Source organism: Macaca thibetana, chromosome 12, assembly GCF_024542745.1.
Source record: "Macaca thibetana thibetana isolate TM-01 chromosome 12, ASM2454274v1, whole genome shotgun sequence".
Lineage (NCBI taxonomy): Eukaryota > Metazoa > Chordata > Mammalia > Primates > Cercopithecidae > Macaca > Macaca thibetana.
In genome coordinates this window covers 99,716,116-99,738,071 of record NC_065589.1, presented here as the reverse complement: position 1 = coordinate 99,738,071, position 21,956 = coordinate 99,716,116, and the positions used below count along the sequence as shown (strand labels likewise).

Here is a 21,956-nt window from a genome sequence, read left to right as displayed (position 1 = left end):
CACACACAACAGCAACAATAAAGGCTATTAACATTGAGCAATCCTTTCTTCCCCACTGCCTAGACTGAAATTAGGTTATAACACAGAAATTGAATTACACTAATAAGTTGCCCAGACAGTAACCAGGAAGGCCATTCTCACTGAAGTCCAATGACAGGCAAAGAACGAGGAACATATTTACATCAAAGACATGGAGAAATAGAACTCAGGGGAGAAGAAGGGAGAGCGATGGTGGGTGGAAGTTGGGTGGTGCATGAGGGAGGAAGAGGTGAGCTATAATAAAAGTCTCCAGAAGACTGAAGAAAGTTCTTGAGATACAAACGGGGTGCCTTCCTCAGCCCATTTCCCAAACAGAACCTGGATTCCTTGGTGGTGCCCAAATGAAACACACTGGTTGCCAGATGAAAGGTTCAGAATAAAAGTCTTATTGGGGCTCTTAAACATCAAATAACAGCATTTTCAAAATGACATTTTGATAAGTTAAGGGTGAATAAATCAGAGACATGCAGATAAAATTTCCCTTGAAATACACAGAGGTTTAACATGATGGGGAAAAGCACTTGGCAAAACATAATATGTGCTTTGCCAAACCTAACATTTGAAAAATGGTTTAAGACATTCAGCATAATCCCAAAGCTGGACATGTTGTCTTATCCTAAGTGAGAGAAAGAGAGGGAGGTTACCCATGAAAGCATTGCTCAACAAACGTATTAAAGAATGTAAATAAGTTGAAATGAGTAAACCATGCCTAACCCTGAAATCAAATTTCATGCTGAAATCAAACCTGCTTATCAAGGACCTCTTTGAGAATTCCTGGTAACTTCTTTCTGGACACCACTCATGTATGAACCAGAACCATTCTTCTTTGCTTTTCTTCTACTCCTCTTCACATGCGATCATGGCATCCAACTTTAGGTATTTGGTTTACCACTTCTTAAAAATGTGCACACACAGTAAATTATGTATTTACATCAGACAAAACATCATACTGAATCTCTAAAGGCATAATATTTCATTCTTGAGCTGTATTTAAGGCAGTTCTAAAATTAAGACTTTTTAAAATGTTTAAAAACTATTTGTACTTTATATGATGTACAGATAAGCTGGAGTTTTAAGGTATTTTTTCTGCTTTTGATTCTGTTCTTAATGGATTATGCCCACGGTGAGTTCACTGATAATGAGCAAATCAAATATAGCATGAATAGCAGAGCCAGTATAAGAACAAGTGAATATTGAGAAGAAAATGTAAGCAAAGAGTTCCAAAGAGAAAGAGTGTAACCTAAAAACAAAGTTAAAAAATAATAATAAAAGCAATAGAAAAAAGAAAGACAGATAAGGTAGGTATTTCTATGGATAGTGGAGAAGTAAAAAATGGCAGGGGTAGGAGGGATTTAAGAAGGAAAGTGAAGCATCATTTGGGGGTAAAATAATGTAATCAAATGTGTCCTCATTCTGTGCTCTTTAATAGAAATCATTGAAACAGACAAGATTAACAGCAAAGTACTATGATCTATTAAAAGTTCAGAGAAAGTATAGCAGCTGCCTCATTATTAAATAGGAAAATAATTAAATGCTAAATCTGCTTGATAATTATAGTGGCCCGGGGTTGTAGTTATAGAGGGATGATGCAGAGTTCTTTTAGAGAGAGGTCAGTCAGTCACACAGAAGGTTTCATAGGGTGATGCTACTTTAAAGGGATCATCTCAGTTTAGAGCTGGGGCCTGTCTCAGCATTGTGGATCCAGAAAAAATCATATTTATCATCATTATTAGTGTTTACTGAGATGATGATCCCTTAAGTCTATCTCACAGTACATAATAGGGAATATTCTGATACTATTTAAGACACCCACTTTCTATATCAAAGGACCTAGGAAGCTGAATTAGGATTCAGATGGTTACCAATGAGCACATTCTCAGAACAAAGGGGAAGAGAACAATAACTTAAATACATCAGCAGAGAAAATGTTATGAGGCATAAAGGCCATGTGGTTCTGGTGTTAAAAGTCAAACCCTTCTCATCAAAATCTGGTAAAAGTTGTAGATTAAGTTTATTTCCATTTATAAACAGAAAGGGTTATTTTAACAGAACCCTTTGGTGTAATGGTGTAGATGAAAATCTATTATTTGCAACTGTATCTGAGAGCAACATGAAGCCTTCTCACAAGAAAAACAAAAACAAAAACAAAACAAAACTACAGTGTCTGTATGTACAGTTTACAGGCTAGTCTTTCTGCCATTATTGTTACCATTAATCAAAGGTTGTCTTCTGCTCCGCTGTCTTGTCTGTCACCTCCAACGTAGGCTGATAAACAGGTGCTATCTGGGCATCCCACTGCCATTCATTCTTCTCATTTGTATCGCAGCACGGCTGTTTCTGCTGAGCACTTCCTCAATGCTTGCAGACTGGCTGGCATCCAATCTGAACAAATTGCTGATCTTTCCAGCCATTTAGTGTTAAATAGGGCTTCTAAGGAACATTGGACAAATAGCTCAAGAAGCCAGATTTAACATCTAAAGATTGGTTGACATTTCTTAAGTATACATAGTTTAGGGACTGCTACTACTTTGAAGAACTTCAATTCGGCCTAGAATTTGGCGTGTAGTATCCTAAACTTAGACCTAAAGCTGTAAGTAATTTTGTAAATTACTGGAGACAAGACCATCTGAGCTCTAGATGACCAGCATGCTCAACTGGAATTTATAGATCATTGTTCCTTCAAACTATGGGATTAACATTGAGTAGGAATCATTATTAGAGTAATCAATAAGGTATCATATATAAACCCACATGCAAAATGCATAGCAATCTTCTGCTTGCCCTAATACTTCTTTCCACACACTATGAGACTCCCAGAATAATTGATTCCTGGTGCCTGAAACATGGTGACGTATTCGAACTATGATGACAAGGAATAGTAAAGTAATTAATCGTACGTCATGGAAGCTTCACTTGCCAGCATGAGACCTTTTACAATGCAGTGCTTTCAGTGCAGAAAGCATAATTGGAATTTTCTATCCGGGCTACAAGATGGCCTGAGTCTGCGAGATGACTTAAGCGGGGCATGGTATCCAGTCCCCCCAAAAAAGGAGCAGGAATATCTTGAGAATGAACTCCCAGGAGTTCAAGCCTCAAGAGGATTAAAATTGTCCTGTTAATCTTTGCAGCTCTGTTGTAAGCAGAAAAGCTGGCATTTACAGGAAAGAAGTGTTATTAAAAATGTGTTGAAAAGAATGAATTAAGTGTACATCAAGTACGAAAAAGACAATGAAAGGGCCGGGTGCGGTGGCTCATGCCTGTAATCCGAGCACTTTGGGAGGCCGAGACGGGTGGATCACCTGAGGTCGGGAGTTCGAGACCAGCCTGACCAACATGGAGAAACACTGTCTCTACTGAAAATACAAAATTAGCCGGGCATGGTGGCACATGCCTATAATCCCAGCTACTCGGGAGGCTGAGGCAGGAGAATTGTTTGAACTCAGGAAGCGGAGGTTGCAGTGAGCTGAGATCACGCCATTGCACTCTAGCCCAGGCAATAAGAGCGAAACTCTATCTCAAAAAAAATAAAATAAATGATGAAGGAAACTAAACACCTGATCTCTGAAGTGAGAATGTGTGCACAGTGGTAGGACATAGATATACTACATGTAGAAATGTGCATGTAAGCATTTAACAAATATGCATGGTGGTAGCAAGTGTAGTAGGAAATAGAACATAGCAGAAGCATTATTAGCTTCTTCTAATGACATGGAAGGCAGCCTGGACTTTGGAAAATGATATAAGAGAAGTAACTAACTTGCTATTCGGTTCTTCCTCATTTTTCCTGGGACCTCTGTATGGTCAATCCTGAAAAGTCTATTGCATTGATCCAAGACCATGGAACTGACTCAGTCATTGATGACAATCATGTCACATTTATTGAGTCTTAACTTGAGAAATCCAGCCCTTGGCATCAATCTCAAGTATTCTGGGAAAAGTCCTGCAGTGTCTGAGGAAATATTACTTATGTATTCAAGGAAAGAGAATTCTATTATGTATACCTTAAACCTGTTTATGTTGATTTCTCCCTATAAGAGTATTAATAAGAGTATTAACTTTTTCCTTTCACATTTCCTATGTCTTTTAGAGAAATTTTCATCAATAATTTATCTTTGTGGGTAGCAAATGTCTACCGAGGGGTCTTTTGTGAATTTTTGGAAAAAACAATTGGGGCTATATTTTTAGCTGAGAACGCATGCATCAATTTTTATGATGGGTTGGTAGATTTTGTTGTTTTTTGGTAGATAAAATCCAGGTTTTGGGGTAACTGTTAATCAGAAGAAAGCTTAAATAAAACAATACATTTCTCTATGGTTACGCAACAAAATTTCTCAGTACGCATTCCTAAAGAAAGGGACCTCCTCTGTGGTGCTAATTGCTATTGAAAACATCTTTCTTCCAAACATTTGTGGATACCAATGATACCCAGAGTTAAACACTAAATTTATTATATGGGTTTTACGAGGTAGACAAATAAAATTCCCTGGCATCAAGAAAAAGGGACAGATACATAGAATAAAATGTGGAAAAAGCAAATGAATAGATGTATACAAATACAAAAACAAAAAGGCACCAGTGAATACCATGGTTCTCAAAATTATCCAAGAAAGCTTCCTTAGATGCTTTAACTTGTGGAAAGCATGGTGAAGTAAAAGAAACTTTCTGGATATGGAGATAAGTAAACAACACTTTGCTATCTTTTGCATAAATCATCATTATTATCTCTATCATTATTTATTTAGTCAAAAATGTATTCATCAAATGCATTTTAAAACTAAGTCCTGTGCTATGTATTAGGAATAAAACAAGGCAGAAAAACTCTCACCTATGTCAGAGTAGACATTTAACCAGTGAGATTTTAGTGATTTGGAACAACTCGTTTACCTCTAAATATCTCTTCCTTTCACTTGTAATATTGAAGATAAATTTTTTGGCTTGCCCAGTTTACTATAAATATTTAAATAAACATTTAAATATTCATTCATTTACTTATTAGTTCAAACAATTTTATTGTTTTGACTATTGGTACTACCAAAATATTCCAGAAGCTAGGAATGCAGGTAAAAGGTACACAGTTTTTTGCCTTTGATGGACTCATGGCACATCATTTGCGTGCAAGCACAGACAAATAAGCAGACATTGACAACATGATCTCATATGTGCTGTCACAGTGATAATGGCAAAATGAAAATGGAGATTCAGGATGGTGCACCTAAAAGAGATGTAAGAGAAATCATGGAAAGATCCTCTAATAAAAAAAAATACACATTAAAATTTGGTTTTCTGCTTGTTTATTTTTTGAGATGGGGTTCTTGCTCTGCTGCCCAGGCTGGTGTCAAACTCTTAGGACCAACGGATTCTCCCACCCCAACCTCCCACGTAGCTGTGATTATAGGCACTTGCCACCGCACCGGGTTTTACTAATTGAATTTTGAAGTAGATTAAATATACTTAAGACTTTTGTGAGATGAAGACATGGTCATGGTGGACTATTTCAGCTGGGGAGATAACACGGGGTAGCACTGAGGGAGCGTGGTCCTCTGACACTAGGCAGGTCAGGGTGAAGGGTGTGAGCAATTCACTAAGAGTGAAAGATGAAGGCTAATGACTTGGGATGGGGCATGTGAGGCAGACAGAGGAGGGTAGAAATAGGATGCTAAGAAATTAAAATACCTAGTATAGACTTTGGAGGGAGTCAACACATCACAATTTGCATTGTGCAAATTTATTTTGCCAAAAACTCCACAAACACTTCTGCAGAGTTATAATGACTTGTTGAATTTCCTTTAAGAAACTTGCAGCTCTATTAGAAATGAAAGCCAATACAGTATATGCAAATAGTAAAAGGAAGCAATCCTACATCATGGAAGAAGACAATGAGATACTGCTACTACAGGGTCTCTTGGCAATTGACCAGAATATATGAAATGTTGCTATTTTAAATGCCCTTCATGATTCAAATAGCTCAGTCACCTGGTCCCACTGAGGTCTTCCTTTATCCTGGCTTCAGAAGGTACACGGGGAGGCTTGAGAAGAAGAACTTTTCTAAGAATACTTGGTAAAATAAATGAAGGCTTTCAATTTGTCTTTCTTTTACCATTTGTAATCAATTTTTTAAGCAAGTGACTTCAATGCCCAGAAAGCAAAGTCAATAAAGGTGTATCACTATCTAACAAATCATTCACATTCCTCTTCGTAATCTGTCTTTTAGATATGTAACAGCTTGTAATGACTATGAGTTTGCAGGCAGTTCCCATAAGCTATACATGCATTATTAATAAAGTTCTATGACTGAAAACTTCCATCACTGCAATGACTCTTGAAAAGCATAGGTTTATTCAAACCAACAATGCATAGTAGTTTGTCACGGTTTTAACATATGCGTTCTTCTTGCAGATGGTTGAAAAAGAAGGTTATCTGCAAAAAGCTAAAATTGCAGAAGGAGGAAAGAAACTAAGGTAACAAAATTCTTTAATTCACTTTTATATAACTATGCTGGTTCTTCATATGCTCAACTTGTGCCACTGTTATTGTTTGGGATGCAAGGCCCTATGGTACCAGACTAGAACAGTCTCCTCTGCTACCACTATGATCAACATTATTTTCAATGTAATTACAGTTGTTAAAGAAAGGAACTACATTCTATATTGTTGAACAGAACATATAAATGAGGTGCTTTTTGTCCTCCTTGGACTTGAACTAATAATACACTAGAAATAATTAAGATAATGGATTGTGATTTCTGTGATTGAAAGATTAGAGAATGAATGCATTCATTTGCAATATATGAAAGTCTCCGTACAATACCTTGTGAGAGTAATTTCTTGAGGGATGGAGGATTTGAACCACTTTTGTAACTCAAAATAGAAATTGATAAAATGAAAGTAACATATACAGAGGTGAGACAAATTTGAAAAGGGAATAAGAACTCTTCGGACAACAACAACAGCAACAAAAATCTGGAAGAAAAAAAGTATGGTTCATAGGAGGGTAAAGAAAGATGATAATTGTGTTGTATATACAGTATGTTTAGAAATAATCACCTCCATTTTAGACTTTTTTCTATTTCTCATATTGGTTCTGTTACATACTTAACTTTGTGCTGGGTGATATGCAAGCTACGAAATTTGTAGAAAATGCTCAAATTGAGAGATGCAAGGCATTTACTCTTAAATGTATTACTAACAATTAAAATTATATAGGATAAATGTGCTAATTAGCTACACAATGGGACACCTGTTAGTTGTATAATACAATTCATTACTAGAATGACACTCTGGTCAACACTAGAGAATAAAGTCTGCTTTTGTTTGATGGCTATAATGAATTTTCTATATATTTATTTAAACAAAGTAAAATTGGTTGGGGGGGAATCATCCATAATTTCACCACTTAAAATAGCTATTTCGGTTGTAAATAACAAGCTCTATTTTCTCTCCGTATTGTGTCTTATTCTGGGATAGTAGACGGGGCCTTAAATCTTTGCCTGGACTATTTTTCTGGAGTGGCCCTGCAGCCACCCTCCCTTGATGGGTTCAGGAGACAGATGCACAGGAGACAAGATCAAATTCAAGGTTGCTTTAGGAGACTTGGCTAGTCCCTTCCCCAGTGGTGAATCGGGCTTAGAGAATCAGGTTCTGAAGGAACTACAGGAGGAAATCTTGAGTAGCCCAGCTTGAGTGCTCTCCTTTCCCCTAAACCTTATCATGACCTTATCAATTCAAGAAGGAGTGTGGAGGGTACAATGATGCCTCTCCCCAAGATGAGTACGTCATGACCCTTTCTTCCCTCACCAGCCATGTGGAATAAAGAATTTCTTCAAAATTATCTAAGTTAGTCAGTTCAGGAGAATAGAGGTGACAGTGTTGGTCAGTTCCACCCTCCAGCCTCATGCAAGGAAGTAGGGGAGATCCTAAAAGAAATAATTTCAAGAAAGCTGAAGGAGGTTCTACTGTGTGGTTTTGTAAAGTATCCTGACCCATAACCCCTCCATAAACCAACCTTATAACATGTAGAAGGCAGTGTTAAGAGGAGGAAGAGAAGAAGAGCAGGTCCCTTCCCCCAGCCAACTCACATGAATACGTTGTTAGGTAGTTTTGATCAATCTGTATACTTTGTGTTTTTGTTCTGTTTGCTGTTACTTTCCTGTTTGTGTACAATTTCCGTGTTACAGTTAAATTCATATAAACATGTGTTTGTACTCTGTTTTATTATTTCACTTTGCATACCATTATGCATTCTTTCAGCCTTTTCCACTTAAAGTTATATGTTTTAGTTTTCCTTTTTATTTTGTTGTTGCGGTTGTTGTTACCCCAGGTGCACAGAATTGAGTTGATTATATCCTTAAGTTTGTGGCCTTGTGCTATCATCATTCTAGGCAAGAGCCCTAGCTGGTTTTATTTTATTTTCAGTCTCCAATCCTTGCTTCAATCCCCTGTAGACATTCATTTTAATGTATTTAATGCGTGTTTATCAAACTCATTCTCCATATATGTCTATATTTAGCTGTATATGCGGCATTCAAAAAAATAGCGTATAGTTGTGTACGTGTGAGTGTGTTCTATATAGCATAAATATTTTTGTATCATAAACCTTATTATGTTTCTTACTACTTTCATTCCATGTTAGCTCTTGGACAGCTTTCTATGGTGCTATACAGACATGCCTCTCTTAATGAGGGAGATATGTCCTGAGAGATGCATCCTTAGGTGATTTAATCATCATGTGAGCATCATAGAGTGTACTTACATAAGCCTAGATGGTACATGATATAGCCTATTGCTCCTAGGCTACAAACATTTACAGCATGTTTCTGTGCTGAATACTGTAGGCAATTGTAACATAATGGTATTTGTGTATCTAAACATACCTAGACATGGAAACGGTCATGCATTCCGCTATGACGTTATGAAGAATACCATGTCACTAGGTAATAGGAATTTTTCAGCTTCATTACAATCTCATAGGACTACTATCTATATGTCGTCCATTGTGGATTAAAACATTTTTATGCAGTGCATGAACGTCTTTAAATCTAGTTAATTTCTTCCAATGGCTGGCCGCTTTGCCATCGTTTATGTATAGTCATGTGCCACATGGTGGCATTTTGATCAGTGATGGACAGCATATACAGCTGTAGTCCCATAAGATTATAAAACTGATGCCTACTGTACCTTCTCTGTGGTTAGATATGTTTAGATACACAAATACTTACCACTATGTTACAATTGCCTACAATATTCAGTACAGTAACATGCTGTACAGGTTTGTAGCCTAGAAGCAATAGGCTATGCCATATAACCTAGTGTGTGGTAGGCTTTACCATGTAGATTTGTATAAGTACACTCTATGATGTTTGCACAGTGACACAATCACCTAATGACACACTTCTCAGAATATATCCTCATCATTAATTGAAGCATGACGGTATATGAATTTTTACTTACCCTATCTCCCAGCTGTGGACATCTAAGTTGCCTCTAACTCCTTTCATTCCAAACAACATTTCAATAAATCACACATATATGTTTCCTTTGAACCTGTTAGGAATTTTCTCAGGGGAATATTTCCAGGAATATAGGGTTGCTCAGTGATAAGTCACACACATTTGTAAATCTACTGGTTACTGTTGCCACACTTTCTCCTGAATGAGTGCACCAATTCACACCAGTTCAATGTAAAATATAGAAGGGATTCTATTTTCCACAATTTTATCAGCAGAAGCATTATCCAATCTAATTATCCATAGAACATTACCTTAATGTTGCTTTTATTTGTGTTTCACTGATAGGTATTGAAGTTGAGGATCACTTTATCTCTTTAGAGCCATTCAGATTCTGCATTCTGATTCTATTCATAAACTTTGACTATTTTCTATTGAATTTCCTGATTTTTTATTCAGTAATTTGAGGAAACTCATAGTATATTTGAGATAATAATGCTTTGTCAATTTTACATGTTGTACGTAATCCCTCCAAGTTTATGGGGCTTATTTTGTTTTTATGGTAAATACTTTACAAATTGAACATTGTATATGTAATCACCATGTTTAAGAACGTGATATCCCATTATGTTGATGGGATATAATATGCCAAATCATCCCTACCTCTTTTTTTACTTGATTTTTAAGCTGAGTCTAGTTTTATATTAAAATTTATCATTGCAATAATTCTCCTATTGCTTGTCAATTTTTCTTTTATATTTTTGTCTGTCTCTTGAGACAGGATCTCACTGTGCCACCCAGGCTGGAGTGCAGTGGTGCCAGCCTTCTCCACCCCCACCCATCCACTCACCTTATGCGGGGTTAAATGGGTAGCTGGGACCACAGGTACACACCACCGCACCCAGCTTTTTTTATTTTATTTTATTTTTTTTAATTTTTAGTAGAGACCTGGGTCTCACCATGCTGCTCAGAATGGTCTGGAACCCCTGGGCTCAAGAGATTCACCCACCTTGACCTTACAATGTGTTGGAATTACAGGTGTGAACTATGGCACCTGGCCTACTTTTATATTTTCTAAAGACAAATGCTAAGCCTGGATTACTTGATTGAATCATATGACCATTTTAAATTAATCTTAGTATGCATTGCCATATTGCCTACTCAAGGAGTGTATATGCTTTTATCACTAGCAACAAAGATGGTCAGTTTAGTCATAACCTTGAAAAATTATGTATCTTTTATCCCGTTGATAATTTAGTAACTAATAAATAATATAACATACTATAATTTATGCATCTTATGTAAAATTTGATAGCCTTTGTTTCATTTATCCAGGACCTTTATATCTTTTATAAATTTTAATGAATTAATAAGCAATATTAATAGATGCTTACTCTGTCAAGCGCTTGGCTGAATTCTTTATCAGTAATATTTAAATGATACTACAATATAGACTCTATTATTGCGTCCTATTGTATAAATGGAGAAACTCAGTCAACAGTATTAACCTCTTATTTCTCCCAAATCTTATTTTATATATAGTTAGTATCACAGAATTTAGCCCTGACCTCTGCTTGAAACACGTTTGCTTTATCTCTCTTGCTTGAAGCTATTTGAGACTAAGGAGCAAAAATGGTCCTTTTATTTCATGCCATCAACAGTACCAGGGACTTCAATTGTCACTTAATAAGTATTATTTTATTAATTTCTATCAAGTTTTCTGCTTATAAATCCATAATGGATCATCATACCTTGTATTATCTTCTTATTTTCCTTCTTTCTCTTCTTTTTTTATGTGTCTTTATTTGTCTGTTTAATGTATTTTCTCTTTCTCTCAGAGAAAATTTAACTTATCTCTGAATATGAGCAGGAGATGATAAAAGGAAAGATAACTCATTGGCTATAATTGACATTCATAACAGGCTATACATTTAGCCTTGTTTTGAAATGAGGTTATACACATTTCCCCAGTGATACACTGACAGGCTTGAAAGCAGAATACATTCAGCATTCACTTTAATTTTTAATTGTGAACACTGAAACTATGCCTCAGCTTTTCTGATGAAGCATAGAAATTTCTTCATTTGGGGAATTCCATCCCCAAACCTGTAAGTAACTGTGGCTTCTCTGAAACCCTATGACACCTTAGTAAAAGGTTATTTTCAATGCTTACACTTACAAAAGGCACCTGACAATATGTTTATGAAGTTTCAACACCTCATACTTGCTTCTCCCTCAGCACCTAGGTCTTCCCGTCATCAGCGCCTGTGTGGCTCTGCACATCTTACCACAACATAGAGTCACATTCTTCTCTCCTTAGATAGGCACAGAAAGTTATACTTGGGTTTGCAAATATGGCCAGAAGATGGCTATGAAAAGAAATGCAGAAAAAATGATTGTGCAGTGGTTACATCTACTAGTGCCTGCTTTCATCCGAGGGCCCACAGCTACTAGGCCTTCTGTTGGGTTTTTGTTTGTTTTAACAATTGTTATTCAGAATGGATTTTCTTTGGAATGTGAGACTAAGGTGTGCTCCTAACATGATCATATTTTTTCTTTAGTACTTTCTGCTCAGTGTCACAATAAATTCTTCCAGGCTGAATCTGTCTTTCTTCATTTTCTTGCAATCCTGACAGAGATGGGTATTTTTACACCTCAGTGTCTTTTTGACCCACATTTTAGCAGTCATAAATTACAAGATGCTTAGAATATGAGACAGAAGAAATAAGTTCCTAGACCAACCAGTTTGAGTGAGTCTGTACATTTAACAGTGTCTGAGTGATTTTGCGGTAAATCAGTCAGGGACACTAGAATAAATTACTTTCACTCCCATCAGTGGTGCGGAATCAAGTCAAATCCAGCATGACCACGTTAGGTAACAAAGGCAGATGGCCCAAATAAGAGAAACTGAAATTTGTCAAGGAACCTCACGTATATTTTATTCTGACTTTTTGGTTTGTCACTCTGTCGTTACCTAAAGAAGGCAAAAGAAAGGTAAGCGTAGGATATAAAGCTTTTGGTGTTTAGAGCAAATGAACGTGTTAAACCTGGAGTTTAAGCTAACAGATTCTTATAATGGTAATGAATATTTTAAGAGCCATTTTTTCATCAAGCATTTTCCAGATAAGCTGTTACAATCAAAGTTGCTGTTATTATGTGCTGCCATCCGGTGTCCATTTTGTAGAATGCCAAGCCGATGGCTTTGTTGAGTTTTTGTTTTTGTTTTTGTTTTTGTTTTGGGGGTGTTTTGTTGTTGTTGTTGCTGCTGCTGCTGTTGTTTGGGCTTTGATTTTGCTTCTGTACTTCTATTTGTCTGCTTGGTTTTTTTGCATTTTCCAACTTCACAATTCAGGATCTGCTTTAGGAAAATTTTATGAAGTATTTCACTTGGATAAAGTGTCCCACCAATTGCGTTAATGGTACATACATACGCTTAAAGAAATTTAGTTCTCCCTATTTCCCAGTTGTGGTTAGAACCCTTTTCCCCCTTAGATGTAATTTGTTTTGTATGTCAAAATATAAAATAAATACTTGCATTTCTTTTTTTGTTTTGTTTTGTTTTGTTTTGAGACTGAGTCTCGCTCTCTCACCCAGGCTGGAGTGCAGTGGCGCAATCTTGGCTCACTGCAGCCTCTGCCTCTCATGTTCAATTGATTCTCCTGCCTCAGCCTTCCAAGTAGCTGGGATTACAGGCAACTGCCACCATGCCCATCTAATTTTGTATTTTTAGTATACGGGGTTCTGCCATGTTGACCAGGCTGGTCTCGAACTCCTGACCTTGAGTGATCAACCTGCTTCAGCCTGCCAAAGTGCTGGGATTATAGGTGTGAGCCACCGTGCCTGGCCTAACACCTGCATTTCTTGCCACAGGATTTGTCTCCTGCGTGGAATCACTAGGATCAAACCCTTACCTGATTGTTACCTGTAAATCCCTGTGGAAACTGATGGTTGTCTCCCTTACTCTTGGCACTTTGGACTGTCTTACTAAAGTTAGATATTTCCTGAGCTGTGTGTCTTAGTTACCTCTTTAGTCTATCCAACACCTTAATTTTTGTCCCTCTGTGGAAAAAATAGAAAACTATGCTCTCAAAGTTATGGTGCAATGTGGAGGCACTGATTGGTCAATGGGTGAATTTGCCTGCTGACCATCATGGTAGGGATGGAAGACAGAGATAAAGGACTTGCAGTTCAGCATTGCAGGATAGCCCAGGTCAGGCTAAGACGTGGCTTTGCTCTAAAGAGAAAGAGATTCTAGTACTTCTATGACAATTCTTCCTTATCTCCCCCTCTTAGCTCCTTTCATGAGGCTCTCAACTGGCATGCTCAGAGTGACTACAGAGAAAGCTGCATGCCACCTGCCTAGAGACCATGGAGACACTGGAGTGAGCAGGGTCCTGAATCCCATCTTCATGGCTTGTTTGCCCTTGGTTAGGATGCAGCCTTACTGGGCTTCAGTTTTCTCTTCTGTAATATGGGGGTATCCTAGACTCATTCAGAAGACTTGGTTTCCATGTTTATTGTCCATCTTCTTATAGTTAGAAGTAAAATTTTTGAGGTATGTCTTATTTTTCCATCTCTATTCAGTCCTTAGAATTGTGTTTGGCATGTGGTAAATGTTTAATGGAGACTTGTGACCAGCTTGGTAATTAAATTCCATAGTGCATATAAAATGCCAGGTGGCATACAGAGCAGAAACCAGTGCAAGCTCAGGGTGGGAAGCCCTCTGGAGAAAGCTCAGGTATTGGCCACTAGAAGCATAAATTAGGAAACAATATCCTATATCAGAAGTGTTCGATAGTTAAGAAAAAATAATGTTAAGAATACTGTATTAAAGCACCAAGAAACTAAAGAACAGAGAAAGGAAATGAAACTTTTTAGTCCTCGTTAATGAAGAATAGCAAACACAGAGCAGAAAACATCTAGATGTGTGACCCTCCTGAAATTTGAAAGGCCATATGCTCTATTACTCAAAAAATCTTTAATTATCACCTACTAAATGTCAAATAGTATGCCCAGTACTGGAAATGCTCTAAGAGGTTAGAGGTGGTTTCTACCTCTTTGTGGGGAGCGTGGGGCGGAGAGGGACTTCCTAGTGTGAAAACTGTGTTTATCCTAGAAAATAGTCTATTTGCAAAGTTTCATCAGAAGCTGCTGGACTCACCTATCCTGGCTAAGGCTTTTAAGCTTGTATGAGTTGCCCACTTCCTGAGATGTCACCTAATATATTGAGTAAGAGTCATATATAGTGATTTGGTTGCATATGGAAAATATCAAATCCTTAAGTCAAGGAAAACCTTGCCAAGTGATCCTTTGCACACTCCAGAGCTGACAATGCCTTACAAGAGAGTCACCATGTTAGAGTAATTCGGTGAAAAACTATTCCACTGATGTGCAGAGAACTATAGGCATCACAATGGGTCAGACATGTCAGAATGGGAAATAGACTGGACAGATATTATAAGGATAATGGTCAAGTTTCTAGAGTACTTTGATCAGAGAGGAAGGTTCAGACCTAAGCCATAGTGAAAAGTTGTTCTCATGAGGTAAACCCTCAGCTACTCCTAGACTACAGGCCGCTGACTCCCTTTCTGGGTTTATATTCTTTGCTGAGTGCAGATGAGTCTGCTAATCACAGACCAGAATATTCCCTGGCAGAAAAGATACAGAGATGCCACCCAGTTAGGAACACACACCTGTTTCTGTCTTCTAATGAGGAGTCAAATGATACATCATCTTATTCTTTTGAATCAGTGCAACTTCTAGGGTAAGAGAGCTTGGGAATGGTGGGTCTTTGTTCAGTCTTTCTAATAAGGATCAGATAAAGTAGTTAATAACAGAGCCTGGATAGCTGATATCTTGTCTCACACTATGCACGCTAGCTTCTATCATTTGAGGATTTCAACCAAAACTACATTAAAATCTGACTTTGAAAATATCCTTAATGAAGGTAGAACTGCTTAATCCTGGATATGTACCCAAAGAATTATAAGTCATTCTGCTATAAAGACACATGCACACGTATGTTTATTATGGCACTATTCATAATAGCAAAGACTTGGAACCAACCCAAATGTCTATCAATGATAGACTGGATAAAGAAAATGTGGCACATATACACCATGGAATACTATGCAGCCATAAAAAAGGATGAGTTCATGTCCTTTGCAGGGACATGGATGAAGCTGGAAACCATCATTCTCAGCAAACTAACACAAGAACAGAAAACCAAACACCGCATGTTATCAGTCATAAGTGGGAGTTGAACAATGAGAACACATGGACGCAGGGAGGGGAACATCACACACTGGGGCCTGTTGGAGGGTCGGGGGCTGGGAGTGGAATAGCATTAGGAGAAATACCTAATGTATATGATGAGTTGATGAGCACAGCAAACCACCATGGCATGTGTGTACCTATGTAACGAAACTGCACGTTCTGCACATGTACCCTAGAACTTAAAGTATAATTTTACAAAAAAAGACAGTATATAAAAAAGAAATTATTCTTTGGTCATTGTTGTAAAGTCATAATGTAGTTAGGGCTTCCTTCACTGGTGTGCGTCCAGGGCCCCATGCTCAGAAGGACTCTGCCCTTGATTTAATGCTAGATTGTTACTGTCTTAAAATTCTTCATAATTTTTGGACACAGAATGCTGAATTTTTATTCTGCACTGTGCTTTGCAAATTCTGTACACAATTCTGTTTTTCATTGGCAGATAGGTGTAAACTCATGTCTTTCAGTTATTCAAAAATGTGTATTGAGGCCTTAAAAAGTAAATAAAAAAATTTGGATTAAAAAAAAACCAGACAGCATAAAGTAATGAACAGATTATAGGTTTTGGAGCTAGAGAAACAGGGTTTAACTTTAAATCTAAGTGTAAGACCTTAAGTTACCCTTTGAGCCTCGTTTTTCATATTAGTAGAGATGTTAGTACTTTCATCATTTTTGTGTATGAAGCTAAGCATAAACTAGGTGATTAGATTTATGCTAGATATTCTAAATAATTTATGCTAATTATTATTTTAAAAGAAATCATGGGAAAAAATTGAGATGAAAGAGGACATCTAAAAGGTTGTCAGCAGCATTATTATTCTTCGTTTTGAAATGAAATTCTTTTCAAGCAATAACGCTCAGCTTTCACTTTTATTCAGAGAAGATAAAGACCGTGTTTATAGTTTATAATTTCAAAACAAAGTAGCACTGTATATAAGGTGTCAGAGCAAGTCATATTGCTAAGGTTTCGAGACCTGCAGTTCTTACCTTCTTCAGTTTTTTCATCCAGTTCACCTAACAGGGACGCAGTTCACAGCAGTTCAAAGTCCTAATAAAGAACAATGAGATAATTGTGTTTCATGCAACTTTAACCAGTTCCATTTCCAAGTTTAAGGATGGGGAGAGTTTTGCCAGCAAGTTCTATAAATGATCAACATCTGAAACAGATTCAAATCAGAGCCATTTATCCAGGACTTACTATAGATAGGATGCAAATAAGGTATAGTATCTCCTTGTGAGAATATGAAATATATAGTGGGAAATATAATAGGTAGGTTAAATATGGATTCTTCATGTGTGAGGGTGTTCTGTACTCCCTGACCACATATGGTCAAAACAAGGGTGGTGTTAAAAGATGCCCAGACTAGACTTCTAATAATGTTTCTCTTTTTCCTGTTTGAGGTCATCTATCATTATGACCTGAATGAAGAGAAGGCTATTGCTGCTTCAATTCACTCTTCTGCTGTTGGTACCTAAAAAGAGAAATGGACACTAGGGCAGAAGGAAATGTCTGTGTGGTTTTCTTTCTGGGTTTTGTCTTTTCATGTTTTCATCATTTAATTGAAAAATTGAGACTCTTCATTTAAAGAAAAGTGGGTCCAAGAACACAGTGTTTGTATTTGGATGTTGAAAAATACACATTGTGCTTCTTGTGTGTCTGCTTATTCTGTTCTTTTTTAACACAATGGTGTATCATTGAGAAAGCTCCAGGCATATAAGAGCAACCTAATTCTTTTTGTAAATATTAACCTTACTGAATCAAAGCTGTCCTTTCAATCAAGCTCTTAGTTTCTAAAAGGCAAGTGGAAATAAATTACACAAAGATCTTCAATAGTCATTTAAAAATATTTTGGTGTGGTTTTCTATTGACCCGAATAAAGTCTTTCCATAAACTTTTTTTAAAAAATCACTTTTGTCAAATGAAATCAACTATTTTGACGTGAATGTTAAGCCGAAGCAAACTGCAATAATACACTCTAATGGGTAGAAACTCATGGATATTAGTCTCCTTAATATCTTTACTATCTACAAAAGAGTGCCTTCATGACATGAACATATACACATTTTAACTACAAAAGCGATACGTGCTCAATGCAGAAAACTTGGTAAACACCAAGGAATACAAACGAAACTCAAAAGTCGCGATTTTACCACTTGATTTAATTATTGTCATATCAAGACTTTTTTCCAGGCCAAAGTTCAGTCATTGACCCAATACATATGTATTTTGTGTCTATTCTGTCCAAGGCACCATGCTAAGCATTGGGGATACCTTTGTAGAGATGAACTGATTTCTAACATCTCGAGGCTCATTTCTTAATGGAAGATAGAGGTGAAATTTATGAAAAATATTTTTAAATTTATAATAAGTGATATGAGAGGAAGTCATGGATGGCACATATGACAAAGCAATGTTTTGACTTCTAATTAATGGAATTAATAATCAGAAGGGATTGTATGGGTGAAGAAAGTCCTAGGTAAATAGCACAGCACAGTTATAAACTACATGTATTATGGTCTGCATTAAAACATTCCTACATCAGTATTCTTCTACAGCATAGGGTTCATTATTCTGTTATATGGGTGTATTATATGCAATTTATTTAACCAATCTTTTTATATACTTTATGTATGGAATTAACAAATAATGATGCAATTAATTTCTATGCACACAGACTCAGCAACTTGTGAGACTATTTCTCTAGAATAAATTTAAATTCATAGGAATGGACATGTTTAGCCAAAAGATATACACATTTTTAGGGATTTTTTAAAAAGCACATTTTCAAATTACACTCTAGAAAGGAAGCAACAGTCTGCATTCCTACCAATAGTGTATGAGAGAATCTATTTCCTACACCCTGATTATCCCTGGATGTTATCAGATGTTAGTTCTTTTATTCCTTGACAATTTGATGTACAAAGAGGGAAAAAGCATGTCACTATTTTTATTTGCATTTCTTTGATTTCTAGTAAGATACTACATTATGAAAATATTTTGAATTAAGCAATGACACATGAGGCTGGTTAGTTTTTAAGACTGAAATACACTAAACCAATGAAGAGAAGAAATAATGAAGGAAGGAAAGGGTTCTGATTCCTATTTATACTTTGCTATTTTTGTTTGCTGTAAAAACATAAACTTTTTATGGGAAGGATGCACATGGATACACAAAAAATGGATTTTTGGTAGTTGAAAAAGATTTTAGGTGGATCTATAAATTAAGAAACTCTTACTATAAATGCTATGCTTTTAAATAATTCCAGAATGTCTTTATTATTACCCAAATTCCATACCACCTATAGATTTTAATAAAGAGGAGACTTTTAGGAAGACTGTTAAAAATAAAGATGGTCTCTACTCATTCCAAATGTTGCTCATACTGTATCTATAAATGATTTCTTCAACTGATAATGCTTTCTTTCCTTTTTATTTTTTTTCTAAGGAAAAACTGGTCTACTTCCTGGATTGTTCTTTCTAGTCGAAAAATTGAATTTTACAAAGAATCCAAGCAACAGGCTCTGTCCAATATGGTAAGTAATTCTCTGTTTCTATTGTTAAACATCTTTTCAGAAATATTGTAGGATTAAAAATTTGGTTTTATCAGAAATCACACTAAAACCTCCAAGCTACCAACATCTGAAAACAGATGGAGAAAATGACTAAATAAACTTTTAATCAGATGAAGGGAAAATAGAACTTAGTGTCTGTTTTATTAAGTGGTGCATTTGGAGAATAATCACAAAATGAGATGTATGGTGAGCGGCTATGTAGTAATGCGAAGGTAACACTTTAAATTAAGGTGCCATTTATAAATGCCTTATTCTTATTTATGAAATGATCACTAAATGCAGCTACTTGCTCAAATAATGTATTATAAAGTATGTTATAAAATGCATTAGTAATAAATGCTTAACGGATGATACTATGGGAAGCTGTTTTAAAGAATATTATAAGACGTAAATCGTATTAAACCATGTATGTGCATCTTTAATACATGAATTTAAGTTGTTATCTAGCATGCTATAAAGTGCTTCAGACATTAATAAATAATAATAAACTGTTTATAAATGGCACCTTAATATAGGGTATTACCAACGAGGAAACACTCTAAATTAGCCAAGAGATTTTTTATCTTAGTCTAACTGTGACGTTCACTATATCCAGCTAACCTTTTTGAATTTTTCTATGACCCCATCTAATGGAGCTAATACAATTTCTGTATCCTGTAGTTATTACAAAGTGAAATTTGTAGGGTTTCTCCATTGTACCTGGAAGAGGGCCTCACATATACTTACAAAGATTTGACAGTGATAGTAAGTAAGAGCAATTCGAAGCCAGTTACTGGGGCAATTCAAGCTCAAAACCTTGCTGCCCAAACACAAGAGCTGCCACAAGATGTAGGAGACAGTGGGCAGGCAACATATCTGACAGCCTCCTGATTAGGAAGGACTCCGGGCAGGAACTAACCTGCCACAGCCCATCGGCCTGATGGATGACAAGGAAAGGGGTCGCCTGGCAGGAATTACCCACAATGAACTAATTTATATTTGGCAGGTAATAAAACGATGGGAAGTTCTTTGCTCTCCAGCCACTAGTTGTGTTTGCTATGTAATCCTCTTTAAATAGAAAATAGAAAATCATTTGCTGGGAGATTTTTCTTAAAAGAAGATTTTAGTAAGAACAAAAGGTAGCATTTGGCTTGCTTCTGATGACCGCAGTAGCCTTTATCCCCAAGTGGCTTGATGATTTTGGAGTCTCAGTGCTGTCCGATCTGTAAACTAATTATGAATAAATTTAAAATATATCTCAGTCCTTTGTATTTTTAATTTAAACTGCCTCAGAAATTTTTTTAGGGTTTTTTGTTTTGTTTTGTTTTTATTTTTGGCTACAGTAAGGTTGAGATAATCTTTTTAAGGAAAATAAAGTACCCCTAAGGGCCAGGCACAAAACAACTTTCATCCACTTGCAGGTCCTTTGTCTTCCCTTTGAATGAGCTCTAAGGGGGAAGTCAGGAGGGGAGGAAAGTCGCTGGCTTTGCTGAGTTTGGCTGCTGAAAAGATGATCTTCCCCTGCTGAGTGAGAAGAATTCCGTTGGGAAGAGAGTTTACGCAAATGTGTGGGATAATGGGAGAGATAAGATTCCATATTTTAAAGCATTTGGTTTATTTTTATTTTATTATTTTAATCTTTTTATACCAGGAGATAAAATGATCAGCTGTTAAATTATATACAGGTGAAAGAAAACTCCCTTTCTGATTGCAGGCAAACCTTGCAAGTTAGCTAACTAATTGCATGCCTCTTGTTCAACCTTCAGAACTGTTGTAAATTGACAATAGACTTGACTCGTAGAAGAAACTTGTTAACATTTTTCTGGCAGTCCTTATTTATTACTTCTGGCCCCATTTTTAATGCTTTTATGGTTTCTACCAGGCACTCATTGTCTTCAAAGTCAATTCAGAGCAGCAACAAACTGTGTTTTGTGGTAATGGGTAAGAGAATTACAGATTCATGTTTGTGCTGCATGAATTGACTTGCTAGTCAACTTCTTGGATCCATTTCTAACCCAGTATTAAAGGTCTAGTGGGATAGCCCACATTTACCAGTTCCAGTCTTAGAGAAATGATACAACCATTGCCAGGCCTTGATTAAAGATGCTGTGGTTTTATTTTGAAAGAGATTTATGCTCAAGTTTCTGAATTTCTCTTGCACCCCCTTAGACTTGTTCTGGTGTTGTTCATTGTGCTTCTGGAAAAATGTCTGCCCCTTCCTCCTAGGGGTCAGGACAAGCTGCCTGAGTGAGTGCAGAATGTGATTTAAAAGAATAAATGGTATTTTAGTCCTTATACAAATGATCTTTAAGTGTTAATGCAGCCGTGAGACAAGGCAACAAAACCAGCCAGAGCGGTATTGAAGTTGGACTCTAGGGGATGTAATTCTATTTTTACCACTTAGAAGCTGGTAACATTACTTACTTCTTTGAGCTTCAGAATCCTTACCTGTGAAATGGGCATACTGATACCTGCCAACAGAATTAGTAAATAATGAAATTAATTAGTAAAAACAAATACATAATGACCAAAAAAATTGTGCTTTATTATATCATATACTATTAAATATAGAAATATAGCATATTCTGTAGTATACAATATACAGTGGAATTATATTATTACATTAGTTTTGTACTTGACCTGATTCAGA

At 36.5% G+C, this 21,956-nt stretch overlaps 1 protein-coding gene across 2 annotated transcripts in view; it reads left to right on the top strand.

Moving 5' to 3' along the window:
• Positions 1 to 21,956, top strand: part of ARHGAP15 (Rho GTPase activating protein 15) — a 629,043-nt gene that overhangs the window by 83,395 nt on the left and 523,692 nt on the right. For both annotated transcript variants that reach the window (XM_050751741.1, XM_050751742.1), the window contains exons 4-5: positions 6,436 to 6,497; positions 19,201 to 19,288. In XM_050751741.1, the coding sequence (XP_050607698.1) occupies positions 6,436 to 6,497; positions 19,201 to 19,288 (150 nt within the window). The remainder of the gene's footprint in view (positions 1 to 6,435; positions 6,498 to 19,200; positions 19,289 to 21,956) is intronic.